General features: G+C 36.6%; 1 protein-coding gene across 8 annotated transcripts in view; it reads right to left on the minus strand.

The window, feature by feature from the left end:
* Window positions 1-1,105: 1,105 nt before the first annotated feature.
* The window catches only part of EYA1 (EYA transcriptional coactivator and phosphatase 1), a gene marked incomplete at both ends in the record, with an annotated part of 278,470 nt that continues 265,523 nt past the window's right edge, over window positions 1,106-14,052 (minus strand). For all 8 annotated transcript variants that reach the window (XM_081111750.1, XM_081111749.1, XM_081111745.1 and 5 more), the window contains one exon: window positions 1,106-3,137. In XM_081111750.1, coding sequence (XP_080967876.1) covers window positions 3,057-3,137 — 81 coding nt within the window. The remainder of the gene's footprint in view (window positions 3,138-14,052) is intronic.

Genomic DNA, 14,052 nt, shown 5'->3' on the forward strand with positions numbered 1-14,052 from the left:
CTCACACGGTGCGCCATGATGGAAAAGAAGGCTCTGCAAGGGGGAGGGCACTGGAGCTTGACCTGGTTTGGGCAGTCTGAGGGTGGAGAGTCATTGCTGGCAATGGGGAGTGCTCTAAGCCAGCAGTCACCAACCAGGGGACTGCTGCTCTAAGCAGAGATAAGGCTTATGGGTTGTTTGGTCTATTAAAGGGCCCAGTTAATGTGCATTGAAGGGTTGCTCAGAATAATAATGTGAGAGAATGTCAGGGAAAAAAGTAGACTGTATTTGGCAACTCTAGAATGTCAGGTAGAGAAATCGGGGCTCTAATCTATGCTCAAAAGGGAGCCTAAACATTTTGGCCAGGAGATATCGTGTTAAAAATGGTGCTTTAGAAAATTCATCTTTAGAGGGTATGTCCTCCATTTTGCCCATTTCCATACTTTCTTCACCCAGTACCTAAACATCCCTCCACTGCCTACTCTTGCCTCTTTAAAGACTTTCTCCAAGTATTTTTCATATTCAGGATTTCTGAGCATGCTCAGACCCTTCATAACGCCTGCCTCTTGTCCTGTTGCATGCGTGTGAAAAATGTAAATCGTGGGCCTGATAAATAGCTCAGACAACTGCATGTTGGATTTTCACGTGTTTGCATGTTGTGTGTCTAAGATGAAATCCCAGGAGGAAGCAAGTTGTGCTGGTTTATAGCTCTCTGTCCATGAGTAACCTGACCAACTTTTAGAAGTATATCTTGTGGGCATTCTTTTTGATAAAACTGCTTTATATTGCTGTCCCTCCGGTGCATACGTGGCTAAATCTATGCTCTGTCATTCAAGATCTTTAATGCTGAATTCTGTTCTGTGGTAGATACATTTGAGCGAGGGTCTGGCTTATAGAGTTTTGGAGGAAGGAAAGAGCTTTTCCATTCATCTGTTCTTAAGGCGAACAAAGAACCAGCTGTGACCCTTCCAGATTAGTCTCCTCAGGGACTGATGAAGCCGTTGCTAGAATTGCTTCATACAACTTCTTTTGTTGGACTATGAGCATTGCAATGCAACCAGGTCCTGCTATTTCTTGTAACCAGGAGATAAAGAAGAAAATACTGACAATCAAGGAGCTTACAGTACTTCACAAATCAATTTTATTAATTTAAACACAAAATTAATGAAGAAGAATTCTGTACACAACTGTGGACACAACACACCGTTATACAATAAGGCCGAGATAAACTTTGTCTTTTCAATCTGCGGAGTACAAAAACATAAAATGAAAAGATGAAAAATTGTCAAATTCTGTTTGCTCCAAGCAAAAAACAAACAAACAAAAAACAACCCCAAACAATTGTTAAATAATTTGGAGAATTTTCAACTGACTAATTCTAGCAGCAACATGAAGAAAGGGAGAGGGTAGCTCTTTAGCTACTTTGGGTCTTAGCTGGTGTTTACCCCACCCAATATAATATTAAAGGAAATTCATCCAAAAAGTAATTTCATGACAACAGAAGGCTTTATAGATAAGAGGAACTAGTGCTCAAAGTAATCCCTTTTGGAGAAACATTTTGTATGGTACAACAAAGATGACAATTTTTATTTCCCAGATTTGTCCTGTAATATATAAGACAGGTGAAGAGAAATATTATTTCTTGGTGGTGATGACTGCCACGTCCACTGCCAGCAATGAACTTTCCTGGGAGGGTGGGTGGAGAGTAGGAAAGCAGAGGGAACATGAATGTAGAGAGTAATGCAAAGTTTTGCTAATTTCCAGATGTATGGTGATGTCCTCCTTTATCTAAACAAGGAAATGCAGACATGATCATCTAAGCACATGAAAACTTTGCTAGTCTCCAATTCATGAACCATTTCATTAATAAAATATATCTATCATCCACATATTTTATGTGGGAAGAAGCATTTGAATAATCATTTTTTCCGAGTACTTACATATAATACATTAGTCTTTGAAAATGAAAAAGTGAGGTTCTAAGAGGATTTTTTATTCAAATGATTAAAGACACTGCTGTATTATTTTACCAAGGCCTTCCTCATAGCACACACAAAACAATAAACTGATTGGGGGAGGGGAGATTTGGAAAATGAAATCCTATTGACACTTGACATCCATGCTTTTGGTCTTGACAACATTATCTAAAAAAAAACAAACAAAAAAAAAACCCTATTATCTACATATTTATACCCAGTACACTTTGCTAAGGCCCTGCACACGAATCTGTGCATGTACTGCCTCATACTTCTATCAAGGCATTGCTGCCTTTCAATATTTTCTAAACAATATGTAAAAGAATCATCCATTATTACAAATTTACACCAAAAATTCTTTCTGTACATGATTGTCTCAGTGATGTACATATTATACGTTTAAATTAGACATACTTTAAACTACTTTGCAATGTGCTAAAATTCAAAGTCCTTGCTGTGTCATGAGGCCAAGGCCTTTAATCGCTTATTTCTTAGGCTATTCATAGTCTCTTCAATTACTGGATGCCCACAAAGTCTGTTCGAGGGAACTGAATGGTACTCGGATTATACCTCAATAAAGCTGTTTTTTAAAAAGTCTGTTCATAAATAAGTAGAGGTGTGCAGATTACCCTGGGTATGAGACACCGAAAAGTAAACCTTCTTTGTAAGAACATCCCCCACTGGTGTTCAGGAAACATTTCCGTCTTCATTGTGCAATCAAGTTGCCGTATTGGAGAAGCTGTTTATGTCACATTGAAGATGCTAAAGACTCAGGCGTCTGCAGGTCCTTTCTTCACAGGTTTGAACCATGTAGTTAACCATGCAGTTAATGTGGCGAAGACACATTACATTGTACTAGAACATTCTCATGGCTTCTTTTCATTGGATTCACAGTACTCGAGGCAACAGCTGTTTGAAGAAATAGACGTGCGTGGGCCTTCATTTACCACAAGGGCAGAGGTGAAGGCCGGCAGCAGCTGGGCGTCACCACGCTGAAATGGGTACGTTCGCTAGTCCGGCACCGACATAGACTCAGGCCTGCTGGGTTCGTTCATTCCTGGTCACAGGGCAGTTACGCGGTTTCAAAGTGCTATGTGGCGGTTACAGGTACTCCAGTTCCAAGGCGTGGTGGAGGGCCATGAGGTCCGAGTGGCTGGAGATCCTCCAGAAGGGCATGGCGTGCTGGGGAAGGGCAGACACGGGTGAGGACAGACCAGGCTCCAGCCCCAGCCCCAGCCCTGAAACCTGCCTTTGCAGTCCACTCCAGGGCTCCTCCCCCCACACTGCCAGCTAAGATCTTAACATCACAGCTGTTTAAGCCCCAAATCCAAACTGAATGCTCCCCTAAGAACACTGGGACTGCATTTTAAAATGTGAGATTTCTTGAGTAGATCTACACCGTGACTTGAACGCAAATTTCAAACGTAGATAAAACAGTAGCTGTGACTGAAACTTTGTGAAAAACCGTTGCCTTGGGAAATATGTATCCAGTGGATATTTAATGCCGAAGGTCTAAGAAGTTTTCCTTAGTGGGCAGTATTTTACAAAGCTTCATTTTACTCATGTAAGAAGCAACTTTTTTTTCATTTATTTCCATCAGGCATTCTTTGCATTGACCTTAAAATGGCTTTACCACATGAGGAAACCTTAAAAGAACATTTTTAAAGGTGTTTTTTGTGTTTCTAATTGTTTAATCAATCTAAAAATTAGGTTTAAATGATGGTAATATTTGTAAAACACCTGAATTAGCCAGAGACAAAACAAAACAAAACAGATTACTTCATCCATTTAGGATGGACACAATATTATAGACTTTCACTGCTCAAGGTATATAGTAAGTATTTACACACCAGCAAAATCTTTTTCTTAAGTAAGAGACAAAATTCTATTTGGGTTGTTTTTTTTGGCACAAAAATAATGTGAAGGCCTGGGTATACTTTGCAGTTACGGTTCTATGGAATTGTTTAAAAATTCAGACTAATAGAATTTGGCATGGAAGCAAACAGTGGGCCAGAGAGGTTTGGGGGATTATCTGTAGGGAACAGTGGAAACTACTCACTGTTTTGGTAGCTGTTTTATTCTGGGAAAGCAAACTATTAAATTACTTATTAACATGTCTTTTCCCTGGTGATCTGCTAAAAGCATATACCATACTCTAATATCAAATGTAGACCTTTCTTGACTCTATATCTTTATCCTTTGTAACAGAATAGTTCAGAATCAGGTACTAGAAATCTGTTTTCAAATTTTTAGGATGCTCCATCAAAAACCTTAGACTAGAAAAACAGGCTGTACTATTTTGCATTCATCCATTCATGAATGTTTTGAATTTGCAGGCATGGTGTACCAGTAGTTCTCAACCTTCCTAATGCCGCAACCCTTTAATACAGTTCCTCATGTTGTGGTGACCTCCAACCATAAAATTATTTTCGTTGCTACTTCATAACTGTAATTTTGCTACTGTTATGAATCGTAATGTAAATATCTGATATGCAGGATGTATTTTCATTGTTCGTGACCCACAGGTTGAGAACCGCTGGCACTGTAGCCGATGCCCCTGGCCCACCCTGTCACAGCCTGTGGATGAGTAGCAGAAATGTACACTAATCATGAGTGTGCACCTATGTGTTATAATAGGAATAGGAGGGGCCAAGCCCCTTTGCCAGGGGAACTGGGAAACACCTGATAAGAGGAGGTAACAGCTGAGCATGGTCTGAAATGACAACCACTAAGAAGAATTTTTTAATGGCTGTTTGTATTGGGGGGTAGAGGATAAAGGAGAAATTCACTATTAGGATATTGGCTGTGTGAGAGAGAAATATATGGTTAGTGACATGATTGGCTGCAGGAGCCAAATGACGCAAGGCCTCCTGAACCAAGGAGTTGATTAATGATAATGATAGTTACGATTTATTGAGTATGGTGTCAGGCATGGTCCTAGCACTAGTCACAGACTCCCCCATGTAAGCCTCTCTGTTATCACTACTTTACTGATGAAAAACGGAGGCTTAAGGAAGGAGCAGAGAGGAGATGTGAATAGCAGCTGGTAAGGAGTAAACCCAAGATTCATACAAGGTCTGGTCTGCACCTGAGGCCTATATGCTGTAATGCCTCCTAACTATTCTCTGTGGCCTTTATATTCAGCAGTAAAAACACACACACCCCTTCCCATGCTCTGTTTGGTAAGGGACACTGAAAAATCTGAGTGATTATGATACATGGATTGGGTTTGAAAAATGTTGACTCAAAACTTTCCTTATTTTTCTCTTATTAGAATAGAAATCCATGCATATTGTAAAATATTTGTAAAATGTAGAACTATAGAAGAAAATCACTTCTACTCCTACTACCCAGATAACCATCAATGTACCCACTCATATTTGAAATGGTGCAAATACAGTAGTACAGGCATACCTCGTTTTATTGCACTTCACAGATGTTGCATGTTTCACAAGTTGGAGACAAGATACTCACTTTATTGCAGTGGTCTGGAACTGAATGTGCAATATCTCCGAGGTATGCCTGTGGGTACCATTCAGCATCCTGTTCATTTTACTACCTAAGCCCATTTCTGATACATCACTTTTAAGGATAATCATTCACTAGTTATTGAAAAAAACTGCAAGTACACAAATGTACACAGTGTTCTTTTACATTTAACCGTCTACTTGGTATCTATTTTAATATTCCTTTTAATAATTAACTTGTTTTTCTTAATTTGTCAGAGATTCCCTGAGCAGCTGAATAATGGGAGTTATAGAGTAGTTCTAACTGCTCTTATGTCCCAGGATGTAACAGAGGCTGTTAAAGGTGCTTCAGAGAGCCATCCAGAAATTTTCAGGGCAACTGTCTTTATAAATACATATAAAAGTACTTGTGGAATGCTGTTTTCCAGAGCATGTTCAGTAAAATTATTTTGCATGACAATTATCTGAAGTTAGACTCGTTCCTCACAGACAACAATACAAACTAGAAAGCTATTGGTGCTCTCAGAAGCATATGTCATGTAGAACACAATGATTGGCAAAGAAATTGAAAAGGGAACTGAAAAAAATACCCGGCTAATTTTTGGTACTTGGTTAATGTATAAATTGAGCATTTAATTCCATAGTAAACAAAGGACCTAGACAATGGCTATGTGTTTTTTCTTTATGGGTTGAGGAGGTAATGTCAGCCTTGAGCACATTTAATTTAAACTGTTTTAGACCATATTAAAAACATGTTATGGAAGGAAGGTGAGATTATCTGCAAAGATCCCTGCATTACCTTGTTTAAAGACATCAGGATTTCAATGACAGTAGTCTTCCTATGTAGAGCATGTCAAGCAGCACCCTGAAACATGTTCAAATGATGCAATATGCCTGTGGTATGTTACAGACAACTCATCACAGTGCAGTAGTAACAGGGTCATTCGAGCAAAAGTGTAAAAGTTTCTACAACGATAAGTGGCAAACCTTAGGTGTATGTGAAAGAGAACAGGCCGTCTCTGGAGACACTCCCAACGTGAGGACAGCAGCTCCATTATCAGCAGTGCTGCATAACATGATAGGTAATGATCTCAGCTATAATCAGGTGTTCCACTCTCTCTAAAATATGTACACTTACTATAACGTGACTGATCGCAGGGGCTCAAACTCATGTTATTTTCCCTAACTAGGCACGTACTGATGTGAAGATTTTATGGATCTAAAGGAGATTCCCAGGACAAGGAGGTCCAAGGTACATAATTTTTTTCTGCACTAGTGTTTAGCCTGGAACAAATATTTCTTATACGAAGTCAGATATAGTGCCATGGTGGGAGAAGGAGGTGCCAGAACAGCGGTTCTCAACCTGTGGGTCACGACCATTGGAAAACACATATAGCACATCAGATATTTACATTACAATTCCTAACAGTAGCAAAATTACAGTTATGAAGTAGCAATGAAAATCATTTTATGGTTGGGGGTCACCACAACATGAGGAACTGTATTAAAGGGTCACGGCGTTAGGAAGGTTGAGAACCACTGTGCTAGAATGAGGAGATGATACCATACTCTCAAATCTGACTTTAGTCATGTGACTTTGAATTATGACATAGTTTCCTTGGAAGTTGTTTATTTAACTGTAAAATGAGGGTTTAGGAAAAATGACTCGGGGTTGTTTCTAGGTTTAATAAAGTCTATGACCTATATAAGTACTATAGCTACAGAAGATGATTAATATATAATATGTACATGATATATGCCCTCATTGACAAGAACCAGCAGGCAAGCCATATCTACTAAAACTGTTTCATTATAATGTAAGGTAGTATAGGATTAAGGGTCAAAATGACCAAGCCAGAGCAATCAGGCAGGAAATACAAGGCATCAGAATTGGAAAAGAAGTAAAACTGTCTATTTTTAATGACATAAATTTATAGAGCATTTAGAAAATCCTAAAGACTCCACGAAAAACCTATTAGATCTAATCAATAAATTCAGTAAAGTTGCAGATACAAACATACTAGCATTTATACATACTAATAACAAATTATCTGAAGAAATAAAGAAAATGATCCCATTTACCAGTGTCAAAAACAATAAAATATTAGAAATAAATTTAACCAAGGAGGTGAAAGATCTCTACACTGAAAACTTTGAACTATTGATAAAAGAAATAAAAGACACAAATAAATGGAAAGGTATCCTGTGTTCATGGATTGGAATAATTAATATTGTTAAAATGTTGATACTACCAAAATTCATCTGCAATACCAACCAAGATTCCAACGGCATTTTACAGACGTAGAAAAAAAAATCCTAAAATTTATATGGAACCACAAAAGATTTGAATGGCCAAAGTAAATCTGAGAAAACAAAATGGGAGGCATCACTCCCTGATTATCAAAATATTATGGTACTAGCATGAAGAAAAACATATAGACCAATGAAATAGAATCGAGAGTCCAGAAATAAACCCATGCATATATGGTCAACTAATATTTGACCAGCGAGCCAAGAATACTAAATGGAGAAAAGAGAGTATCTTCAGTAAATGATGCTGGGAAAATTGGCATTTTGCATGTAAAAGAATGAAACTAGACCCCCATCTTGCATCACTGACAAAAAATAACTTGAAATGGATCAAAGACTTAACTGTAAGACTGGAAACCACAAATCTAGAAGAAACGATTTTTGTTAAAAGGTTGACATCCAACATATTTAACGAACTCATACAATTCAATAATCCAATTAGCAAATGGGCAGAGGACCTGAATAGACATTTTTCCAAATAAGACATACATATGGCCAACAGGTGCATGAAAAGGTGTTAACATCACTATTCACCAAGGAAATGCAAATCAAAACCACAATTGGCTGTTACCTCATGCCTGTTAGAACAACTATCATCAAACAGACAAGGAATAACAAGTGCTTGTGAGGATGTAGAGAATAACAACCCTGTGCACTCTTGGTGGAAATATAAGTTGGTATAGCCATAATGGAAAACAGTCTGGAGGTTCCTCAAAAGGCTAAAAATAGAACTAGCACATGATCCAGCAATTCCACCTCTGGGTATATATATCCAAAGGAAATAAAAACATTATGTTAAAAGATATATTTGCACCCTCACATTCTTAGCAGCATTATTTACAATAGCCAAAACATGGAAACAACCTAAGAGTCTACTGACGGATGAATGGATAAGGAAGATGTGGTATGCATATTCAATAAAATATTATCCAGCCATAATAATGAAGGAAATTCTGCTATTTTTGATAATATAGACATTGAGGACATTATGCTAGACACAATATTTGTTCTCTGACTTATTTTATCTAATTTATGTGTGGAATCTTACGAAAACAAAAAATAAAAAAAACACTCCCCACCCCAAACTCAGAGAAAAAGATATCAAGTTTATGGTTACCGGAGGGGAGTTGAATAAAGGTGGTCAAAAGATACCAATTTCCAGTTATAAATTTAAGTACTCAGGTTGTAATGTACAACATGGTGACTATAGTTAACACTGCTGTATGGTAGATTTGAAAGTTACAAGAGCAGATTCCCAAGAGTTCTCATCACAAGGAAAAAAAAATCTTTTAAAAAAATGTATATGAGGTAATGGATTTTAACAAACTTATCATGGTAATTTCATATGTTTATCAAGTAATTATGCTGTTCACCTTAAATTTATACTGTGCTATATGTCAATTATTTTTCAACAAAACAAAAAAGTAAAATGATAGACTCAGAGAGAGGAGAACTCAGCTGTAAGCTGGAAAGGGGAAGTTGGGTCTACATTGAATTTGAAGAACGGGCTAAGTTGGTTAAGGAGATGGTGTTCATGATAAAGACTAACAAAGATTTTTCCAGGTAGAAGTACTTGGAATATCTAGCAGGGAAGGGTGCCTGGCTGCCAGGAGAGAAACTATGCAGAAGGACAGTGGCAATGGAGTTGGGACAATGGATAGAAGACACAGTGAAGAGAAAATTCACATGACAGGAACGAGGTAGCGAGCACTGGAAAATATGAGTGGGTGAACTGGTTTGGGAATGCATCTGCTGGCATTCAGCTGGGAAGGCATGGGATACCTAAATGCCACTAAGTTATCTAGGGTCCTGGAACTAAAAACAGAGCTAATCACAAATCTCAGTAGAAATGACAGCTGAAACTGTGATATGTATAAAAAGTAGAACATGTTTTGGGGTCATTAAAACAAAAATATTCCCTGAACAATGGGAAAAGAATAACACATCCTTCCTGCTCCTCTTGCTTACACACGCAACTCCCCAAATTCCCTTATGCCACCTTTCCTCCTCACCTGGTATTTTGCATTTATCCCTGCTGGTTATATGTAAAACCAACAACACAAAACCTGGGTGCACGGACACTCGCATGTAACTGAATTTTGCTGAATTAAACTTAAGTACACATAATCTTTGGCCCAAGTATTGGAATTTATCTCATAGAGACCCTTGCCCAGGAACAAACTAAATGAAAACTGTTCACTATAGAACTGTTTATAGGAGTTAATGGTGGAAACCACCTAAATGCTCAGCTACAGGGGACTCAAATTATAGCACATCCACAAAATGGAATACCGGCGCAGCAAATTTGAGAGTTAGAGATGCAGAGCTCCAGGTACTAATAGGGAATGACTGCCAGTATATATTATGTGAAAAAAGGTGTATAGTTACGATTTGTATTACAAAATAAACATATCTGTGCTTTCATCTAAGATCAGAAACAAGACAAAGATACTCACCCTTGCTACTTTTATTCAAGATGGTATTGGAAGTCCTAACCCTAGCAATCCAAGAAGAAAAAGAGATAAAAGGCATCCAAATTGGAAAAAGGAAGTAAAAATTGTTTGTTGATGAAAATATACTAAATATTGAAAACCCTAAAGACTCCAAAAAATACTTAGAACAAATAAATGAATTCAGTGAATTTATAGGATACAGAAATCTGTTGTATTTCTAGACATTAAGAATGAACTATTGAGAAAATAATTCCATTTACAATTACATCAAAAAAGTACCTAAGAATACATTTAACCAAGGAAATGAAAACCTGTACTCTGAAAACTATAAGACATTGATGAAAGAAAGTGTAGATGATACATATATAAAATGGAGGAAAATCTTGTACTCACGGACTGGAAGAATTAGTATCATTAAAATGTACATACCACCAGAAGCAATTTACAGATTCAATGCAATCCCTCTCAAAATACCAATAGTATTTTTTTTCACAGAACGAGAACAAGTAATCTTGAAATTTATATGGAACCACAGAAGACCCCCAAATAGTTAAAACAGTCTTGAAAAAGAACACCAGAGGCATCCTGGTTTCAAACTATACCCCAGAGCTCTAATAATCCAAACACTATGGTATTGGTGCAAAAACAGATACACAAATCAAAGGAACAGAATAGAGCCCAGAAATAAACCCATGCTTATAAGGTCAATTAATCTACAACAGAGAAAGCAAGGACATACAATGAAGAAAAGACATCTCTTCAATAAATGTCATTGGGAAAACTAGACAGCTACATGCAAAAAAAAAAAAAAAAAAGGCAACTGGACCACTTTCTTACCCCATATACAAAAATAAACTCAAAATGGATTTGAGTGTTAGACCAGAAACCATAATACTCTTAGGGAAAAAAATACTATAAGAGCTTAAGCACAGTTAAGGAAACCATTAACAAAACAAAATGATGACCCACTGAATGGGAGATTTACAAATAATATATCTGATAAGAAGTTAATATCTAAAGTATTTAAAGAACTTATATAACTCAAGGTCAAAAACCAAACAATCTGATTAAAAAATGGAGAGAGAACCTGAATACACATTTTCCATATAAGACATACAGATGGCCAACAGACACATGAAAAGATGCTCAATGTCACTCATCATCAGGGAAATGCAAATCAAAACCAAATGCGGTATCACTTCAGATTGGCTATTATCAAAAAGACAACAAATACCCAAGTTACAAGTGTTAGTGATAATGTGGAAAAAACTCTGTGCATTGCTGGTGGGATAGCTATCCACTATGGGAAACAGTATGATGGTTCCTCAAAAAGAACATATGACCCAGCAATTGCACTGCTGGTTACCTACCCACAGAAAATGAAAAAGCAATCTACAGATTCACTGCAATCCCTCTCAAAATACCAATAGTGGCAAAAATCTGTACACTTTACATTCACACTAATTTGGAAGATATTTGCATTCCTATGTTCATTGTAGCATTATTCATAATAGCCAAAATATGGAAGGAACCTAAGTGTTTATTAATAGACAAGTGGATAGAGAAAATGTGGTGTACACAAGGGGAATGTTAGTCATAAAAATGAAAAAGAATGAAATTTTTCCATTTGCATCAACATGAATGGACCTAGAGCAAATTACGTTAAATGAAATCAAAGGACAAGTACTGTATGATGTCACTTATATGTGAAATCTAAAATACCAAAACAAATGAATAAACAAAGCAAAATGGAAACCCAGTCCTAGATACAGAGAATAAACTGATAGTTTCCAGAGGGGATGGGGATGAGAAGATGGGTGAAAAAAGATATATAAACTTCCAGTTATAAATAAGTCATGTGGACGTAATGTACAGCAAAGGGAATATAGTCAATATTATTGCAATAAATTTGTATAGTAACAGATACTAGATTATCACAATATGATTATAAGGTATAGACATGTTGAATCACTATGTCACACACCTGAAACTCATGCAATATGTCAATTATACTTTAATAAATAAAAAGTCACTGCATTAAAAAAAATACCTGGCATACTGTATGTGCTCATTAAGAACTAGTGGACGAATGGCTTTAGAATAATAAATTCATATACTCAGTGTTAGTAAGCCCTGTTTCATTGAAATAAAATTAGAAGCAGAAATTTGCATTAAAAATGTTATAGTTTTCACAAAAGCAGCTCTATCTTTCTCCTGAATAAGCTTAGGATCAAGCAGTAGTTTCTCAGCTTCATTGATAGTGTACATTTGAAATGGACACCTTTTGATGAAGCCTTCATCATTAGGCAGAATAATGGTTGCTTGCCATTTTCCTCCTGGTTTTGTTCACAAGAGATTTATTTTAAGTAGTTCTCCGAGTAGTAAAATAAATGTAGTTGTGTTGTTATAAGGCCACTTTTACTCTAGGAATGCAAACTGCTTTCATTGTGCAGGAGACTATTACATTTTGATCTTTTTAAAAATCATACATATGCCTAATTATTTTCACTCGAGGTATGTTATATTAGGGAAATTCTGGAAGATTTTGACAATAAAGGACACATGTCAAAGAAAGATATCCACAGGTAGATAGCTCCTCACATGCTCTCTGCACTCTCTTTTAAGAGGTGCTCCCAGAAATGCAAGCGATTTCCGTGGAATAATGTTGCCCTTTTAAATAAACAAAGGTATTTCTAACCTTTTACTCTCTGAAGGTGTGCTTTTTAATGGTAAAAATGATAGAATTAGATGAAATTGCTGATGAAAGTCCGGGAACTCATTTGGCAAATAGCACAAAGATGACAGAGCACAGACTTCAATAATCCATAACAAACAGGCAACTGGCCACTACCGACTGGTCTTCATTTCTGGGCTTTATATAAGTAACTAGATACCTCGAGCAGAAGAACATTATTTAGGGAGATGAAAGGCATCTTTATAGGGGGAGAGAGTGTTGTACAGATTTTCAAGAGGATATAGGAAGCTAAGAGAGACAAGCTAAATGGTTAAAATCAATTCAGAAGAAATGCAAAATCGTTTGATTTTGCAAAAACATTTTAGTGCACAAATGTGCAGAACTTCACTGATTCACTTGATTTTAATTAATCTAAAATGCTCATGAACTAAATTATATATCAGAATGATTTTAAAATTTTTAGTCATAAATGTAAAATTGGGGGAGAGTGCTAAATTGTTCTACCTACCTCTGAAAAGAAATGAAACAAACATTACACACTTTAATAGAGGCATGGAAGAGAGACTGATCAAAGAACATATATGCATAACCCATGAACACGGACAACAGTGTGGGGTGTAGGTTGGATGGGGAAGCATCTGTAATACTGTAAACAATAAATAAAAAAAATAAAATTCTGACACTTAAACGTGAAAAAAAGCATGAAAATTCCTTTTGTAAGTGAAATCATACTCAAGCCATGTAAATAAAGTTTATAATTTGAAAGAACTTTGTGCTAAATCTCACAACTAGTATTGGCTTCAAATACCTGTTTGGCCCCTTTCTAACTGTGTGAACTTGGCCAAATTATTTACCTTCCTGTGCCTTGGTTTTCTCATCTATAAATTGGGTCCTTTGTCATCAAATTATTGTAATGATTTAATAAATAATGAATAGGAAGTGCCTAAAAGAGGGACTGGGACATAAGGGCTTTACAATTTATAGTAATTATAATTAGTTACCATTAAGAGCATTAATCCATTAATAGCATGGATAACTATTTCTTTAGCTTGAATTTATTTGTAAAAATGGGATATTGATGAATTTTAGTCCCCCCACCAATTAAATATTAAATATACTAACTATTCTCTACTTCTGTGCAGAATTCCACTTTAAAGATACTCATTATCTAT

The sequence above is a fragment of the Myotis nattereri genome (assembly GCF_964212035.1).
Source record: "Myotis nattereri genome assembly, chromosome: 17".
Lineage (NCBI taxonomy): Eukaryota > Metazoa > Chordata > Mammalia > Chiroptera > Vespertilionidae > Myotis > Myotis nattereri.